At 49.0% G+C, this 19527-nt stretch overlaps 1 protein-coding gene across 3 annotated transcripts in view; it reads left to right on the forward strand.

The window, feature by feature from the left end:
* Positions 1–18290, forward strand: part of AVL9 (AVL9 cell migration associated) — a 68453-nt gene extending 50163 nt beyond the window's left edge. Inside the window, exons 11-17 of one of the 3 annotated variants that reach the window (XR_002321064.2) lie at positions 6935–7069; positions 7930–8149; positions 9403–9520; positions 11449–11502; positions 11968–12056; positions 12564–13282; positions 13450–13524. Coding sequence is in view for 2 of the 3 variants with exons in the window: in XM_020968934.2 (XP_020824593.1) it covers positions 6935–7069; positions 7930–8149; positions 9403–9520; positions 11449–11502; positions 11968–12056; positions 13450–13565 (732 nt within the window). In the remaining variant the exon portion in view is untranslated. Of the gene's footprint in view, positions 1–6934; positions 7070–7929; positions 8150–9402; positions 9521–11448; positions 11503–11967; positions 12057–12563 lie in introns of all 3 variants that reach the window. The other 2 variants (XM_020968934.2, XM_078152098.1) reach the window with 2 other exon arrangements.
* Positions 18291–19527: the final 1237 nt, after the last annotated feature.

Below are 19527 nucleotides of genomic sequence, written 5' to 3' on the forward strand. Positions count from 1 at the left end.
CGATTTGTAACCTCGGTGCCTCCCTCGGTATCTCACTTGCCCTTACTCCACATCCCGGTCAGTTGCCACATCCTGCCATTTCTCCCTTCACACCTCTCTCCCCTCATGGACCACGGCCCTAATTCAGAGCCTCCCCACCTCTTGCCTGGACTGTTGCAACAGCCGCCTAATTAATCTCCCAGCCTCAAGTCTTTCCTCTCTCCAACCCACCCTTCGAATGGCTGCCAAAGCGCTTTTCCTAACGTGCACATCCGACCACATCACTCACACTCAATAAACTTCAGTGGCTCCCTGTGATGTTTCGGAGCAAATGTAAATGCCCTTGTTTGGCATTTAAAACAGCCCTTCCTACCTTCCCAGCCATTTACGTCACTCCACGTCGTGTGCCCTGGAGTCCCGTCCCACCAGAACCCTCTCTGGTCTCCTGCATCCCATTTCCATGGCGTTGCCCCAGCTCATCGCTCTTGGAACCGACTTCCTCCTCCCCTTCACCTTCAAAATTCTCCTTTTCCCTCAGAGTCGGGCTCAAGTTCAGTCACATGTTGTCTTCTCTGTTAAGCTCCTTAAAGGTGGGCATGGTTCCATTTGTGTCTCTGTTGGGTGGACTGAGTGTAGCCCTCAGTTCTCATCCTTAGCAGGGTTTACACTGTGTGTGTCCCCCAGGACAGGAAGAAAGGAAGAAAGCGAAATGTGGCCATAAGGACTTCATGGCTGCTGGGACTCAGTACACCTTGTTTTATAGCAATGGCTCACACATAAGTTGGCTGCAACTTCATGTATTTTTAAGATCAGCCGAATTTATCTGCATTTCATTTGCTTGCAAAACTAAAAACTATTTCCAGGCGTATATTTTTAGGAGACTGCGTTCATTTGTTTTTAAGCTGATGGAGCACTGCCTTAACAAATAGCTTCTTTTCTTTCTAACAAAATCAATTCAGAAAAAGAATCTATGGTGACTCAAAATAATCCAAACAGTCTTTTAATTACTAGTGATTGAACACAGCTCTCTTCCAAGACTTGGCGCCTCCAAGGACGCCTTTTTCTGAGCATCCAGTCAAGACCCCAGCAACACAGGCAAGTGTGTGTCTGCCAGAGGAGCCCGGCTGCCTTGGGTTGTTGGCCTAAGCCAAGCGGTTGGTTGGGTGAAGCAAGGCGGTGTTGAGAGTGAGAAGGAAATGAGTAGTGAGACCTTTGTTAACTTCAGTAAGTGGGCTAGTTATCACTCCTGAAATGTGTGGTTTCTTCCACTTGGTCATGCCATCCCACAGAGCAAGTGCCTGTCTTAGTTCATACCTTTGCCATTGGCGCCTTGGGTACTGACCTTTCCAGCTGAGGGCCATCAGCATTTCTACTCTTTCATTTTTACTTACTAGGCAGAGGAGCATTCCATTTCCTGTGGCTAATGGTGGTACTGGATCTCTTTAACGTGACTGCAGGCACGTGGCTTAGCAGTGGGCCAAGTATTTAAGAATCTGTGGGTGTTATTCGGGAACTCAAGTTATGTTCATTAGGAGGGGACAACACATGACTAATCAGGTTAGCTTCTTCCTCACGGAAAATGCAAGAGGGAGGGAATGAAAGGGGAGCTGAAAGGTGGAGTGGGCTGAGGGGAGATTCTTCCTGTTTACTGATATCAATAAGAAGCCTAGTCCATGGAAAAGGAGAAGATTAGAGACTCAATTAATTAGAAACAGATGTGGAAGTTTTAGTTAAAGCTTAAAAGATGTGACTGTTTAAAATAATGAGATGTTTACAAGCAGGTTCTAAAATGCTGTTTCGTTGTGTGCCATAATCCCCAGAGATGCCACCTTCCTGCTCAGTAAACTTCAGTAACTCCCTGTTATCTTCAGGATCAGATACAAAATCCTGTTTTGTGTCACAGGCCCTTCATGACCTCCCCTCCCCTGCCAGTTTTCTTACACCTCTGCCCCCCACTGCCCACTCCCCCAGGCTGTTTGATCCGTAACTTTGGAAGAACAAGGCACTGGTCTCTGGCTATTCTCACTGGCTGCCCCCATGGCTGGAATGCTCTTGGATCTCATTTTCACCTCCGGGCTTCCCTGGCGTCTTTCAAGTCCCAGCTAAAATCTCACCTTCTACTGGAAGCCTTTGCCAGGCCTCCTTATTTCCAGTGCCTTCCCTCTGCTGGTTATTTCCTGTTTATTATACACGTGGGGGGGGGGTGGCCAACACCTTGTATGTTGTGCATGTGTGTTTGCTTGTTGTCTCCTTCATCAGACGCAGGGACTGTTCCTTTGCCTCTTTTTGTACCCCCAACACTTAGCCCAGTGCCTGGCATATAGTAGGCACTTAATAAATGCGTAGTGACTGAAGTCTGGATTCAAGTCGTCCTTCACGCTCTCTTGGCTGTCACGGTTTCTGGACTTGATGACCTCTGAAGTCCCTTCTAGCTTTAGTCTGTGAACTCTGCGGACTCCACAGCCTCTGACGTGGTGGTGTGACCCTGTGCCAGTCCCTTATCCTCCAGATGTGTCAGACAGTTCTAAGACGTACGTAGGTGGAGGGAGTGCTCCCGTGGGCTGTTCACCCCTCATCTCCGAATCTTAGTATCTGGGAAGGCCTGTAACCAAGATTGGTGAAGGTGGGTTTGGTAAACCAGTGGTTCCCAATCTTTCTCCAACTGTAAAAAATTACAACCTCCCTCCCCCCTCAAAAGGCTGCTGCAAATTCAGGGGTGCTTTTAAATGAATTTGTAGTTTACTCATCATAGCAGCATCTGCCTCTATTGGAAGCAGGCCTCTCTGGGTGTGAGTCAGAGTATTGATTCTGGCTGGATTCTATTAACGAGGGGCCTTGCAGCCTCCGGAGAAGGGAAGGCCAGTCAGCACAATGCATGTTCCTCCTTAGATCAGATCCCACACCCAGCTCATTAATGAGGTCAGTGCTGTGTGTCGCCCTGCTTCACAGCTTCATTCAGTTCAACAAGCATCTGTTAAGTGCCTACTGTGTGCCAAGTGCCACGTGAGGTGCCAGGAACAGGGGGTGTCTTAGGGAGCTCGGTCCCCCGAGACAGGTCAGTGCCTGCTCCATGACCCAGAGTCTTAGACGTTCTCAGGGAGTGCTTGGAGGTTAAGTGACATGCCCTGGGTCACTTCCTGGGTGACTTCCTGGCCTTGAGGCTTGACTTGTAGCCCTCCTCGGCACGGGACCGGCACATCTGTGGGACGTGCCCCTGATAGAAAGCCATGGTCTGGGCCATGCAGTTTGTGGAAGGTCGGTAACGATCCGAAGTGCGAGAGGTCTCTCGCAGAGTCTGTGTCGTCCCCCTCAGGGAGGGGTCTCTGAGATTCGCTCGGGGGCCCTGAAGCGGAGTGGCCTTCTTTGCCACCCCAGGCAAGTCCAGGAACCTCTCTGTGGCCTAGGCGCATCTCTGAGACTAAGCTACGGAGAAGGTGGCCGCCTGCATTGGACAGGGGAGGGAGATTAAAATGCAGTTCCGAGCTTCAGTCCCGACCCCCATAAGACAAGTTCCCTCCATGCCCTTTTACAAGGCAGTGTTGTTTACTCCCCCAGGGACTGAGGAGGCAGCTATATATGAGTGGATAGAGACCAGAGTTCAAATCCAGCCTCTGACACTTACTGCCTATGTGGCCCTGGGCAAGTCTCTTTGGCTTTGGTTGCCTCATTTTCCTTATCTGTAAAATGGGGAGAATAGTAGCACCTCCCTCCCAGGGTTGTTGTGAGCTTCAAATGAGAGATTTCTAAAACACTTAGCACTATAACAAAGTCAGTGCTTAATCACTGCATCGGTCCCTTCCTGGCTTCCTGTCCAGATCTTCACTCTTCCATTTGTGCATTAGTCCAGAGGACGATAGAAGGAGCATTAGAAGTCATCAAATCCAAGCTCTTCCCCCTTCCCCCCAAGTGAAGTGAGTGGCCTAGGGTCACACAGCTGGTCAGTGCCATCCATGGGTGGCATTTGAACCCAGGTCTTCCTGACCTTGAGTCCAGCGTTCTATCCACGACACAGTGCTACCTCCCCAAATTCTCTAAACTGTTTCATGCAGATACAGTCATTGATAATTAGATGTGTACGGATATGTGTAGTGGATAGAGGGCCAGCCTTGGAACCCAAAAGACCTGGGTTTCAGAGAGTGGAAAGCCAAAAGAGACCTTGAGAAATGATTTAGTTCATCCCCATGCCTTCAGGCAAATAAAATAGCCCACAAGGTAAACATGTATTATGTTGGAGACATCCACTCATGACTTTGTAATCTCCCTTGATGATACATTCTGGTTTGCTTTACTTTTTTGTTCTCGACTTAAGACACCAAATAAAAATGAGGGCGTCCATATATGTAATAGAACAAAAGTGAGGCTTGAACACACATCAAGTTACAAATCTCTGTTATACAGCTGACTTTTCTTGTTAAGCATATGAGCAGTTTCACATGTCATTTTCAAAAACTGTTCTGCTTGTCCGATTCCTTCCTTCCTCCCTTCTGTCCTAGGCACGTATTAAAAATGCTCCAGTCACCCTCTTTTCTTTCTTTTTGTGGCTGTCTCGTTTCTCCTTTCCCTTTCCCTCCCCAGGCCTCCAAAGAGGATCCCTTCTGGTGTTTTCAGCTCTCCCCGTCAGCCTTGAGTCTCTCCCACCGTCTGCACAACCTCAGCTGGGCCCTCACTGCAGCTCGGCAGTCCTGCACCTCCCTCATCAGCTCGCTAGCCCACTCTCCATAATGACTCTTCCAAACGTTCTCCTTCCTCGGTCCTCTCAGCTGAGAACCTTACCTTAGCGTTCCCGGAGAAAACTGAGGCCATTTGCCGTGGACTCCCTCTTTCTCCTCTCCTCTCATCCATCTTCCTTCTACCACTGTTTCCTTTTTTACTCCTTGTCTCACAGGAAGAGGTGACCTTTCTTTTTGCCGAGTCTGATCCTTCAGCCAGCACAAGCCACACCATTCCAGCCTGCCCTGTCCAGCAGCTTGTCCCTCTGCTATCCGTTCTCTGTCACCTCTGGCTGCTGGCTGCTTCCCTACTTTGTACAGACACACCCATGGCTCCCCTACTTGATCCTGCTGGCCCCAATAGCTCTTCTGCTTTTATGACTGAGTGTCTTGAAAAGGCTAACTGCAGGAGGTGCCCCTAGAACTGTCAGCTTCTGGCTTGATCCTCTCCAGAGCTGCCAGATCCAACAGCATTGCCTCAGTGCTTATCCTTCTTGAGTTCTCTGAGGCCTCTGACACTACTGATCACCCTTTTCCCCTTGATACTGTCCCTGGCTCTCCTAGCTGACTGTTCCTTCACAGTCAGCTTTGCTGTGTTTACCCACTAACTTGGGATGTCCCTCAGCACTTTGTCCTGGGCCTTCTCTTCTCCCTCTAGATTGCTTCACTTGGTGAGCTCATCAGTTCCATGGATTCAATTATCATCTCTAAGCGGATGATTTTGAGATCTGCCTATCCCACCCTGACATCTCTGCCGACCTAAAGTCTCTCATCTGCTGCATTTCAGACGTCTCCAACTGGATATCCAGTGGACTTCTCAAACTCAGCGTGTCCAAAACTGAACTCACTGTCTTTCCCCCAGACCCTCCCTTCCACCTTTCTTCCCTCTTACTGTAGAGGGCAATACCATCCTCCCAGTCTCTCAGGCTCACAACCAAGGAGTCATCCAGGATTCCGCACTATCTTTCCCTTCCCCCCATATCCAAGCTGTTGCCAAGGCCTAGTGATTTCCACCTTTGCAACATCTCTTGAATACACTCCCTTCTGTCCTTTGATTCTGCCACACACGCCCCCATCCCAGTACAGATCCTCATCATCTCATACTTGGACTATTGCAGTAGCTGCTGGTGGGTCTGCCTGCCACGAGTCTTTCCCCACTCCACCCCCCTCCTCTGTTCAGCCGCTGAAATGATTTATCTAAAGCTCAGGTCTGACCACATCGTGCCCCTATTCGGTGAACTCCAGTGGCTCCCGACCATGTCCAGTATCAAATACAAAATGCTCTCTTTGGCATTCAAAGCCCCTCATGATCTAGCTGCCTCCTGCCTTTCCAGTCTTCTTACACCTACTCTTCGATCTAGTGACACTGGCCTCCTGGCTGCTCCACCCTCCTGGCTCCACCATTTTCTCTGGCTGTCCTCCATGCCTGGAAGGCTCTCTTCTTGTCTGCCTCCCGACTCCTTCAAGTCCTAAAATCCCACTTTCTGTAATAAACCTTTCCCACCCACCCCCCTTAATTCAAGTTCTTCCCATCTCTGAATTATTTTCCTATTTATCAGATATGTGTGTGTCTCATTTATAAACAATTGTTTGCTTGTTGTCTCTCCTGTTAGATTATGAACTCCTTGAGAGTGGGGACTGTCTTTTGTCCCCTTTTGTATCCTGAGTGCTTAGCACGGTTCCTGGCGCGTATTGCCTGCCTGGCTGTGCCAGCCCCATACTTGTAGCTCCAGGCATTGAAAGGGGCAAGGGCTTGCTAAATTCAGTCACCAAAGATCACTAAGGGTCAGTCGGCAATAAAGAATGGGATTGGCCACGTGCAGGTCAAGGCCCTCAAAGTGAGCTGAAAGCCGGTGGGATCCAGTTCGAATAGACTTCCCATCATACCCAGGACTCTTCAAAATGCGATAGATTCCTTTTATTTTCACATCACCTACATTTCTCAGTGTGTCTCTTCCCCCAGCCCCTCTTTTCTTTAAAACAAAGAATAAACAATGGAACTACCATATTGGAAGAGTCGAATACGTCTGTAGGCCTCCTTTTCCACCACTGCCCAGGGTGGAGGTCCTAGCCAGGACTTTAAGAGGAAGCTTAACACTAACGTGGTGTTCCCAGAGGAGCAGTTCAGGGAGTCTCAGGTTGGCTCCCCAGGAGTTTCTGCCACAGTTGTTCAATGACGAAGAAGGAAGGTGTCACTTCTCTTCATTCCCTCAAGTTGTGGTCTTCCTGTTTCCTTTCGTTCCCAGGGCTATCTCTGTTTGCCATACATGGCTTTGCAGCAGCATCACCTTCTCTCTGATGTGACTGTCCGAGGATTTGTTGCTGGGGCAACCAACATTCTTTTTCGGCAACAGAAACACCTCAGTGATGCCATTGTAGAAGTACGTCTTGAGTATGGGGAGCAGAACAAAGAAATGGGGGGTTGTGTGGGCAGGAGACAGATGTCCTTGTACCTCCAAGGGGTTTGCATTGAAAGTAACTTCCCCCCTAGAGTGGGGATGGAAGTACGGATGATCCCCACCAGAACGTCTACCATGCTTATCTAATTTTTAAAACTTGCTTTCAGCAAAGGTCAGTCATTTCCCCACATTTCTAGTTCAAAACACTGGTTCTCTTATGGTTTAAAAAAGGTAGAAGCCAGAAATAAATACTCTACCTTATTTTTTGTGAGTACCTCAGTGACAAGATGTAACTCATTGGTCACATTGGAATAGTTGTGGCTAGATTCTTTAGGACCCCTGTAAGATGTGTGGTTTGGGGTTGGGAAGGGGGCAGAATTATACCTCAGTGGAGTTCCAGTGAGTTTAGAAGTGACAGAAAATTTTTTAAAATTCAAGGTACAGTCTGACTTTTTATTTAAAGGATGAGCTCCCTTGTTTGGGGGGCAATACGGTGCTGAGAGAACCTTCTGGTTGTATAACCTTTCGGGCCTCTGGGACCCTTCTAACCCCACATCTACGGACCTGCAAGCTTTTCTTTTCGATCAAGAGTTGCTCACCTTTTCTGTGTCAGAGACCCCTTTGTGGACCCCTTCTCAGAATCAGTTGTTTAAATGATTGAAGGAAAGGCTCAATTTCAGTTAGCGGGTCCCCTCATCCAAGTTCATGGACCCCCGGAAACCTCTTCATGGACTTTTGGGGGTTCATAGGCCCTAGAATGAGAAGGCTTATTTTAGATTCTCATTTCGGTTGTACGGTATATGACATCCCCAAATGATGATACACGCGTCCATGCCTCGTAGGTAGAAGAAGCAGTCATTCACATCCATGACCCAGAACTGAGGAAGATTCTGAGCCCTACCACTGCTGACCTGAGATTTGCTGACGATTTGGTGAAGCACGTGACTGAGAACCGAGATGACGTGTTCCTGGACGGGACAGGTTGGGAGGGAGGGGACGAGTGGATCCGAGCACAGTTTGCAGTCTATGTACACGCCCTGCTTGCTGCCTCACTGCAGTTAGGTAAGAATCCCGCCAGTTGGAGCCCCCTTGCAGAGGGGGCAGAGAGTACACCCTCTCAAACTGAGCTTAATAAAGCAAAACATAATAAATATTTTAAAAATAAAATAATAAAAACTACTTATTATGATTAAATAAATTATATTAATGATATATTGAATTATTACATTAATATATAGAAGTATTTATAAATGAAATGAAAAAAAAGAGCAGAAATTTAAAAAGGAAAAAAAACAAACCATAGTTCAGTCATTCCTTTCTGGGCATACTCAGAGACAGGCCCCCTAAGAGAATTCCAAAGAGCTCCCAGAGGTTTTCTGGGCCATCTCCCACTCCTGAGACGGGCGTCACTGACAGGCTTCAGGCCCCACCAGGCCTGCTGGTGAGACCTTCACTGCATTACTCTTTGGGAGTTCTCAGGTCGCTTCCTAGTTTTCCATTTTGTGAGAAGGCCAAGTGACAGGGATGGCCCACTGCCGTGATAATGTGTAAACGTGCGGGTTGAGCAGAGGGCAGCCATCGGCACCCCAGACCCTGGCTGAGCTGTGCAGCACCTGTGCCATGCTGGCAAGCCCCTCCCATCTGGGAGACAGGATGTTTTACCATGAGTTCAGTGTTGTTTCACCCTTCTAGGTAAGGAGACTGAGGCACCGAAAGATCCGTTGAGTGCCCTGGAATCAGTGTCCTCTGACAAAATAAAATGTCCAGCCTTAGACTCCTGCAGAGTTCTTCCCATCTAACCACATGGCCTCATGAGGAACCGTTGCTTTTTCTTAATAAGGGATGGTCTTAACGTTGGGGCTGTTGGCGGTGGAATCTGACTTGTCCTAGAGAGTGCCTTGAGGAAGCATCCCCGTCTTCCCCCGTGGCTGTTACCAGTGTTCTTTTCCCTTTGTACCTTCAGTAACAGCAGTCCTTGCAGGCTTCCCGTCAGCGAGGGCCACCCCGAAGGCTCTCCATGTGACTGAGAAAATGGAATTGGGGTTTTAGGCCTGAAGTGTGGGAAACGTCCTCAGTCTTAGACACATTGGCTCCTATGTGTGGGAGGGTATGAGGAGTCCAAGTCCCATCCAGATTCTTAGAGAGCTCAGTTGTCAGTCCTCTAACTGAATTGATTTTTAATAAAACTCTTTCCTTTGAAAAACGGACCTGGTGATGAGAAGGGGGCGAGGGTGGGTGGGTGCAGTTCTTTGGGTGGTATTTGCCCCCTCCCTGGCTGGAAGCCCTTCAGGCTGCATCAGATGTTTCTTTGGCAGATAATGAAAAGATGCTATCAGACTATGGGACAACCTTTGTCGCGGCCTGGAAGAATACACACAATTACAGGGTCTGGAACAGCAACCGACATCCGGCTCTGGCAGAAATAAACCCAAAGTAAGGAGACTGGGGGGGGGGGGAGAAGGACACTGCAGTAATTCAGAGGGTCTGCAGGCCCTGCCAGGAAGCCCCTCCACCGTGTCTGCCGCCCTCCACGCCAGCTCCTGCCCGGGTTGTCTCGTGAGTCTGCCCCACTGGCCTCCCTGCGTGGTGGAGGCTGTCCTCATGCGGTACAGGGAAGCCCACGGGCTCTCCCGGGCTGCTCCTCACTTGTTCTCCCTCTGGGTCAGGCACTTCTTTGATCCCTCCCTGACTTCTCTGCCTGTTCTTTTTCCTTAGTTGTTTAGTGGCGTGTTCACACCTAGCACGCAGCTGTCCTTGCTCTGGGATTCCTCCTCCTGCTAGTGACACAGATGTCACAGCGCTCCTCTCCGAGCCTTTGCCCTGGCCGTCCCCTCTCCCTCCTTGCCTTCACCTCTTAAGATCCCTGGCCAGAGTGCTGCCTTCCACAGAAGCCCATCCTCCTTCCCCTCTGAGGTTACCCTCCATCTACACTGCCTTTAACTCCTAGAGACCTACTTATGTGCAGATTGGCTTTGCAGTTAGACTATCAGCTCCCTGAAGGCAGGGACTCTGTTTGCTTTTTCTTTGTATCTCCGGTGCTTGGCCCCAGGCCTGGCACATAGCAAGCACTTTATAAATCTTTACTGATGGAAGCAGTCATGTGTCACCAGTAAGCATTGGCATTAACATCAGACTTTTTCCTGGGAGAAATCTGGAATCAGTAAAAGGGTTCTGCAGTTTCCCAAAAGCAGTCCAACTTGCCCTCCTCATTTTGGTTAATTCTGGGGCCAGCTCCTTCTCCATTTGTAGTATCCAGGGGATGTGTGTATGTGAACACACACTGATGGACAGGTGCACATCGGAATCCGGACAGTGGGCATTCTTCATCCGCTTGGTTTTCTGTGTGTATAGTTAGGCTTCTACATCCTGCCTAGAGGCCCTCCTAGTGTTGTGGGGGATCACAAGTAGGAGCCTTGGGGGCCCCGCCCCCTCCCCAGGGGAGCTCACTTTCCTTGGGACTCTGGGCCAGAGTTCCTCCTTCGAGTAGAGGGCCAAGATCAGAGGGCGTAGACTAACTGGCGTGATGTCCAGCCCTGCCCTTGGGCTCCATGATCAAACAGCGTGCTACTGCTGCATGATCTCGTGAGTGGCCCTGCGGTGGCTGGGAGAGCCTTCTGCTCAGCCCACCCGCCTTCCATCTCCTTCTGCACCCCATGATGTCACCGAGGGTGTCACTCACCTAGTTCAAAAACTCCGAGCGGCCGCTCAGTCCACTCTGCAGGCCTGGATCTGGCGCTCGGGGCCCTGTGCCATCTGGTTGTATCTCACCCTAATCCTGTGTAACCCAGCAGATGGTGATGCAGTGCATAGAGTACCAGGCCTGGAGTCAGGAAAGCCCGAGTTCAAATCCAGCCTCAGACACTTCCAAATTAGGTGATCCTGGGCAGGTCACTTCACTTCTATTTCCTTCAGTCTCCTCAGCTGTAAAAGGGGATAATCATAGTACCAGCCTCCCAAGGCTGTTGTGAGGGTCAGCTAAAATAGTATTTGTAAAAAGAGTTAGCGCAGTGCCTGGAACACAGGAGGTGCTACATAAATGCAGCTTGGGTGTACACCATAGCAGCGCCACGCGTGAGCACCCTTTGTTCTTTCCCCCTAGCCCTCCAGTCCCTGCTCCTTGAGTCCTTGCTGATTTTCAGGGCGTGGCCTGGCTCTGTGTGAAGCCTCTTCTCATTCCCCAGGTCTCTGGCTCCTTCCTGGGGGCTTGGCAGATTCGCACTTGTGCTGTTGTACCTAGTGCTCCCTGCCCTGTCTTCCCAGTAGCTGACCAGATCCCGGAAAGCAGGGCCCAGAGGCCTGGCCATGGCCTCGTGGCACCTTCACGGGTGGAACGGTTAAAATTGTGCCGCTTTGTTTTGCAGCCATCCCTTCCAGGGCCAGTATTCGGTGTCGGACGTGAAGTTGAGATTCTCCCAGTGAGTATCGAGGTTAGGGGATGCTGGGGAAGCCCTGGGGTACCAGTGATGCTGGCTGGTTCCAGGGGGTGTAAATGCCCCGTGGAGGCAGCCTGCTCTCCAGTGCCCCTACCCGGGGGATGGGGTGAAAGCTTCTTTTGGAAAAGTAATGTTAGCTGGGGGTGAATGTTCCCACCAACACAGGGCCTGGAGGCAGCAGACCTGGTTGGAGTGTTGGGTCTGCCCTTTGCTAGTTCCCCAGCTGTGGGCGAGTCACAGCTTCCCAGAGCCTCATTTTCCACATCTCTAAAATGGGAAGAGTGACAGCTCTGCTCCCGGGAGGGGCCGTCGTGTGCCGTCCTCAGCCACGGCCACACAGTCTCCTGCTCGGTCTCTGCTGTGCGTGCACCGATGACATGAGGGGGCTGTAGCAGGTGGGTGGTGGCTTTTTGGGAGTGCCCAACAGCTGAAATTTCTCGTACCCAGCTCTGTCCAGAATAGCGAACGCGGCAAAAAGCTCGGAAACGCCATGGTCGTGACGAGCCGGAACGTTGTACAAACCGGAAAAGCCGTGGGTAAGGCACACCTCTAGTCTGGAGCCCTGGGCTCTAAAACTCATTTCCATGTGGCCAGACTGAGAGAGACAACCACCCACAAAGCTCATCCCCTGCAGGCGGGTCAGCAGACTGACAGAGAGGAGGACTGTCCCCAGAGCCTTCCCAGACTTGGCATGTTTTTAGTTTAGTTTCAGAGAAAGGGTGGCTGTTTGCTTTTACGAGTGAATGTCAGTGTGGTTCCCCAAATGTGCCCCTTTCCTGCTTCATCACTGACCCCGGGAGAGAGAGCTCTCAAGCCTCCTCTTCTCAGACAAGACGTTATCCATCCCCTGCCTTTGTGGATCGTGTGCCGGGGACAGTTCCACGCCCAACGTGCCCTGTCTCCAACCACCAGCTTTTCAGGAGCACGTTGTTTAAAGTAGGGACTGCCATTTGCAGCAGTGATTCCTGGGACATCCCATTTAGAATTAGCAGGTCAGGATAAGTTCATTACTCCAGCAGTGGAAATACCCTTGTCTCCCTAAGGCACCAAGTTAGTGGCCTGGACGACCCAGCATCAGTCATCACCTCACTCTTGGAGATGCTGATAAGGAAGGCCGGAAAGACAAGAACTCACGCAAATGCCCGCCCCGCTTTGTTCCCTCGCACCATGTCGTCTTCTCTGTACACCCCGGGAGCACATTGTGTCCAAGGCCAGCCACAGCTGGCATGTGGTGATGGGCTTGGATGGCTCATTAGGGACCTGCTTTCTGCTCAGAATTGGCCAAATCCAGTACATATTAAGAGCTGCTTCGTGCCGCAGACGTGGTGACAGTAATTATGTTTTGAATGCCTGATGGGATGCTTTGTGTCCTGTGGACATTCAGTACCTTGTTGAACTGTGGTAGATTCATAAAGCCTAGGAAGTAAGACCCTTAAAAGTCTTTTGCTAAGAAATTAATTAACCAGTTACTTGTCCATAATATGCCTATGAGATGTGGGTATCTTGAAATTAGAAATTATCCTGGTATTTTTTTTCATCATTATTATTGATATTAGTCATTTCTAGTCATTTAGCAGATAGGATCTTCACCTTCTTTTCTGGGGAATCTGAGAATTTGGATGGGGAAAAAATGCCTCATTTTTACTCATCTCTAAATGAAATCTTAAATTTCATTTCATATTGCCTTCAATTATTTGCAAACATTCTGAGAAGAGGTCCGTAGGTTTCACCAGACTACCTAAGGGACCCATTATACAGAAAGGTAAGAAGCCCTGATTTAACATAGGCCAGTAAATGCAAGTTCTTCCTTTCCTACTACTCACCTCCATCCATCTGAACTTCTGAAATTCAGGCAGCTGGTGAATGCTTTCTCCTGTAACAAAAGTAAGACTTTTTTCCCCTCCTTCCATTTTCCCCTTCCATATCCAGGCCAGTCCGTTGGTGGAGCTCTGTCCAGTGCAAAGACAGCCATGTCCTTGTGGCTGTCCACTTTGACCCAGTCAACCACACAAGGTCTCACAGACCCACCAGATGGGAAGCAGTGAGCGTGGTGGTCAGAGCCTGCTGGGAGACTGGATCTTTCTGCTGCCTTCAGGACACTGGGTCCACACGAAGGGGAACCAGCGAATGTTGTAAACGGTTGCTCTCTGTGTATTTTTAAAATATGTGAGAGTGTGAGTGAATGTAGCCTAATTCGGAAGCATAAAAGAATGACTGTTATGAGGTTGCTATCTAGAATGTGTGTCCAGATTGACTACTTTTATTTAAATCTGAGCCTTTCTAATGGGACCATGTGATGGTTTCGATTTTCTGATTTGTACATTTAGTTGTCTGTAGAAGTTTATGTAAATTATAGTTAGGTTTTATCTTTTGGATAGACAAATGCCTATTATAATTTGTTCATTAAAAGTAATATCATATATTGATTCCTCTCAGATTGGGCCCACAAATGTTATCTGGCCCTTGGCTTTGTAAGTTTTGAGCCCTTTGCTGTTGGATTTTGTTTTTCTTATTTTATTCTATTCTAAATTAATTTAAGCAGATGTATAGATTCATCCTTACATGACAAGGGTATAAATTTGTTATTGTTTTCCTGCTCTTAATTTCCCTTCCCCCAATTCAATTGCACCTGTTCATTTGCAACTCAAAGATGATGGTGGAAAAAGGTGAGGTTTTTAAAGTTAATCTTCTAATCCTTGAAAACTTGTTATATCACCGGTGTCCTTTCCAGGCTGGCCCTGCCTTCCTTCCTTTACCTAATTCAGTCCCAGAAACTAAGAAGGGCAGGGCTGCATTTGATTGGTTGGAAACCAGTATTTGCCCTGGGACATATTTTTCAAGATGGCTGCTGTTTGTGTCTTCCTGACCCTGGCCGTGTTAAAATCTTCTGTATACACGCATGGATATCTGAACTCAGTGCCTTCTGGGTTCTTCCTCTGCACATTTTGTCCTGTAGGTTTTTCCCCAGGATTTTTGTTCTCATACAGGTGCCTGGCCTTTCTCCCTTCCCAACTGAAAGTCATTCTTCTTTTCAGTTGTTTCCTCCTCAGTATATTTTTAGAAGAAGAGCAAAAAGCTCTGTGTAAAATAGGAGTGCCATTCCAGTGCAAATCTGAATGATATTGATGTTTAAGGAAAGAAAGCAAAGCCAGGGGATAGAAGGGAAGGTCCCTGGCCTCTCACTGCCTGGGCCTGCTGTCAGGTTTGTGCAGAGCTATATGAGATGCTGTACTTGCCCCTGAAAGCTCTGCTTTCCAACTAGCCAGTGGGGCTCTCTAGCAGAAAGGTTTTCAGGGACCAGGTCTAGTGGACGAGTCGCTTTCCTCATGTTGACATTTTCGTCAGACATTCCTCTTGTCTGTAGTACTACGCTAACGTGTCGTGAGATCATGCTTTCCCAGCCCTCTGTTGAAAAGTCATTGGATTTCTCAGTTCCTCAGCAGGAGACCATGTCTCAAGGAGGCCAGACTCATGCTGCCCTCTCAGACACGCGATAACTGCCCGTGTCCATGCTGGTCCTGTGCGGGCCACACCACTTCCTGGACACTCCATCAAGAGCAGGGGTGTTCTTCCTGCCAGTCACGTACTTGGTTACAGGGAGAGACTCCAGGTGTGAGGATGATGACTGACGAAGGGAATGGCAGCCTCCCAGCCTCCCTCTTATCTCCTCCTTGCTGCCCCCCTCCCCCAGTTTCACCGGTGGCAGTGTGTCTGCTGCCTGTCATCTCTCCTGTTAGGGAGCGGCCCATTTGGCCACGTTCTTTGCAAAAGCTTTCTTCCCCCAGGTCGATTGTGTGAAGAGAAAGCCATTCCAGTTCCCCAAGACGCTAGCTGAGTCTCTTAAAGTGTTTGCCCCAGAAGCCTTTTCCTGGCCAGGCCAGGTCCCATTGGGAGTTTCAGAAGTAGTCTACCACCACTCCTTAAGGGGGTAAGGATCGGAGAGCTGCAGCAGTTTTGTCCAAAGAACTGTCATTCGTTGGAAGACGTTGGAGTAGATGAACCAGACTTGCATTGAAGGACCCTCTCTTATCTGCAGTGACTCTGTGTGTGTGTATTTATGGGTATGAATCTTAGCTCTGCCATAGCATGACTTCTTGATTGGAATATGTACCTCAGAGGAGCTTTCCATTAGTATTTCAGTGAGGATAAGTTCAGGTCTTTTAAGAAAACACCATAATTCAATGGATTGAGCATGAGTCATGAACAGAGAAGGAGGTGCTGTGCCGAGTGGAGACAGCTTTGCTCTTGAATTCCTTGTTTCCTCAGCAGGCTTCCATGGACTTTAAGAGAGAAGAGTTTGAACATAGAGAAGAATAGAGCTCAGGATCTAGTTCCCAAGTGAAGAGCTTGCCTGCATCGTTTCCCCCCTGGTCTAGGAAGACTAAAAAGGCATTTTTCCTGTAGCTCTAAAGGTCTAGCAGGGAGCCAGCACAGGATCCGGTGGCTGGCTCAGGGCCCAGCCGGCAGGTGTATTGCCAGCACAGAACTCTCCCCTCACTCCCTGGCCATCTTTTTGACACTTTGACAGGAAAGTTGGGAGGTTTGAGGGCATGTGTTGAAGACCTGGCCAGAACTGCATAGAGATTGCAGACTTTGAGGAGAGCTCATGAAATAAGCCTTTGCCTCCCCATCCAACTGTTGAACATGGATGCTCACCCATTCTCCGTCTGCAGGCTGTCCAGATAAGTGATGCTGCTAGGACAGGTGATGGAGAAAACACTTGTCATTCCAAACCAAGCCCTAAGTAGCAAGTGTTTACGTTGACTGGCACACTAGTTGGGAGAGACCGTCCAGCTGAGTGCCACACCTTCAAAAGGAAGATATTTGATACTCAAATTAAGGCTGATTATAATTGTGTAGAATCCACAATTCCCCCAAAAAAAAATCCCATAAGCATCATGTGTGTGTCTGTATATTCAGTATAACTCTGTTCCCCCCAAGACCATCTAATGAGTGATGTGCCAGCCGCTCAGACTAACTCATATCCTCCTGCTTTAAAAAACCTTTTTAAAGCAATACCCATCCTGCCATGATGGGCTTTGAGGGTAGACTGAGCCCAGGATTCTGTATTTTCTCAAGGAAATCAGTGTTTATAACTATTCCCGTGATACTTATCTTGTGTGACTTCAAAGTGGGGGGCAGGGTTGGAGAACAAGGTTTATAGATGCCTGGGTCAGAGTCTACTGAGAACAGTATTTAATCCTCTAACAGAGTTCTTTTGGAGAGAAGTTGGGTGTTATCAGTGAATGATCTGAGTGTTTCAGGTTCAAATGAAGAGATGCTGTTCTCTAAGAGCAGATAGGAATTTGTCAGGGGCTGGTTTGTATTGGGCAGGGCTTGGAGCTTTGAGCCAGAGTTGCTTTTCTTCAGGTACCCTGCGTCATTGAGGCTGTTGAAGCTGGTAAACCAAGTACTTAATCATTGTTGAATTTGGGGGTGAAGCATACTGGCCCTGTATCTTTGGGGCTTTCTTGTCCCAGAGACTTGTAAGGGAGCTGGACTTTGTGGGGCTAATGTAGCATAGAATCTAGTGACTTCATTAGTGGGAAATTGCAGGGAGGAAAGGGGCAACAGTAGCCCTACCATCCCCCCACCCCTCCCTCACTTGGTGGTTTCTCTTCACCTGCTATTTGGCTCAATAGGGTTTGGGGCAGAGGCCTGCTTTTGGGGTGTCCTAACCGTTTGACCCACCACACTCTGACCTTCTACCCAGTTCTTTTGGGACAGACGCTTGAGTAGACCAGCCATGTCTACCAACAGACGTAGCCTCAAAATCTCATGCAAAGCATGATCCCAGCATCCAGCCAGTTACTGGAGGAATCCTTCTGTGTAGCATAATGTAGGAATGGGAGTTTTCTCATTCAAAATCTCCTGACATATGTGATCTGGAAAGGTTCTTTTCACAACATTCAACGTTCTGTAAATATTTCTTAAGGACAGTGAAGAGAAATAAAGATCTGGTCTTCTCAACAGGCCAGTAGTTGTGTTTTACAAGAGATTTACTGATAGCATCATGATGCAAAGTTTCTACCTCTGATCGCTCCAAAACAAGATAGTGTGCATGCCCAGAAACTGGTCTCTTTTCTGAAATTTCGATGAATTTGTATTTTGCAGTGCCACTTTCAAATTTGCTTTTTTCCTTATTGGTTAAAGATGGGAGACTATATTGAAATCATGTAAATGGGGCTTGGTTTACCTAGTTCTTTTCCACCTCTCGCTGTCCACTGACCTCTCACATGTATTGTGAGCTTCTCAGAATATTTTTTTACTGCAGGATAACCTTCATCCATTTCAGTATGGTGGTGGGGTGGCAGAATGTGATTTGAGTTTCTCAGAAGGCTTCTATGTTTGCAAGGCCATTTTATGTTGTTTTCTTGAAATGTTTCAATATTTTACAGCTGGACCAATCGTATTAAAAAATCAGACTGTCAATGTTTGGGACACCCTGATGGTTTGTGTCTAGATTCCAGAAGCATTTCATTACAGGGAAGATGAATTCTTTTAGTGGTCTTAAGATGACTTTAATATTGGAAACTAAAAACTCGACTCTGTCTCACCAAGGAAGTCAGATGTGAAGTGATCACAGAAGGGGTCCACGGGTGCGTGAGGCAGTCTCCCTTAAGTCATGAGCTTTATCATTTGAGCTGTGTGATTGTAAAAACACCTTCGGTCTGTAAATCATATTGTCCAATTGTGCTGAAGTGTAAAGCACTGTTCTTTCAAAAAGAAAAAAATGAGAATAAAATGTGCTGTTCCTGCCCTGCCTCCTCCATGGTTGACTTGTCTTTCCTCTCTCAGGCCAGAGCTACCTTGGCTTTCTTCAAGACAGCCCTGTTTCTAGGGATGAGCAGAGAAAATACATGAATGGGTAGCGGGAACTTTTCCTACATTGTCTGCTTTTGGCAAAGGGCTTGCTCATGTTTCCGTTACTTCTAGAAAAGCCTGACAAAAATGGGTAGCGGCCAGATGCAGCCTGTGTGGATGAAGGGAGGAGATTTTGAGAAGTGAGGCACAAAATGGGATGCGGGGTCCACTCTCCCCTCAGGACGCACCGTCTGCCCCCCCTTTCTGTGCTCAGCCCACACAATCTCATGCCCATTTTGTGACTATGAGGGCTCATCCTCTACATCCTTATCAGAGCTGCTGGCGGTGCGGTTTTTAATTCCATTTTGTGCTCTGCCCTTCCTTCTCTAACTGTGAATCGAGAAGCTCAGGGCCCTTCAGACTCCCGCTGAGCTGGGTGCCCCTTCCCCCGTTCTCCCCCAGCCAGACTCTGCCTCATTTGGAGGCACCAGGACGCTGGACTTTGGGAAGGGGAGTTCTCCACGATCCCCGCCCCCACCCCGATTTTCCAGCCAGCCTAGCAAGCTGCTGTTCTCACCCTCTGCCTGCCCTCCCCACCCTTTGTTAACTGGGCTGTAGTGCATGTTAAAAAGTAAGCATTTGTTCGGTTGTCCCATGTCCCCGAACTGCCCCTCCTTGTCCTGGCAGCCTCTGGGGCCTGACCTCAGCCATCTACCCCTCCTCCTATCTTTGAACTGAACCCCTGGGGGTGATGGGTTCCTTCCACCCCTTCCTGATTCTGGGGGGCAATGTTGATGGGTGGGCTGAGGGTTGGGCGCCTGGGGCCCCTTCTGGGATGGCAGGCTGAGGTGGGTGGGTGAGGGAAGGCTGCTCTTGGTAGGTTTGAGACTGTGTCTTGCTAGAAAGGAAAAGCCTGCGTGGGGGAGGGGAGGGAGGGAAGTGGTGCTTGCCGTAGGGATGAGCTCCAGGAGGCAGAAACCAGGGCCCTCCCGCTCAGTTGAGCCTCTCTTTTGAAAATCCCATTTGATTCACAGCCCGGACCACCCCCACCCCCCCCACCCCCATCCCCAGGAGCCTGCAGGAACCCAGGAGGGGGAAAGCATTCCAGGCAGAGGGGGATGGGGAGGGAATTCCCCTTCTGGAGGCACAGCCCGAGGACAAAAGGACCCCAGCCTCGGCGGGCTCCAGGCTCCAGGAGGGGGC

This window comes from Phascolarctos cinereus, unplaced genomic scaffold, assembly GCF_003287225.1.
Source record: "Phascolarctos cinereus isolate Bilbo 61053 unplaced genomic scaffold, phaCin_HiC Scaffold_4;HRSCAF=312, whole genome shotgun sequence".
NCBI lineage: Eukaryota > Metazoa > Chordata > Mammalia > Diprotodontia > Phascolarctidae > Phascolarctos > Phascolarctos cinereus.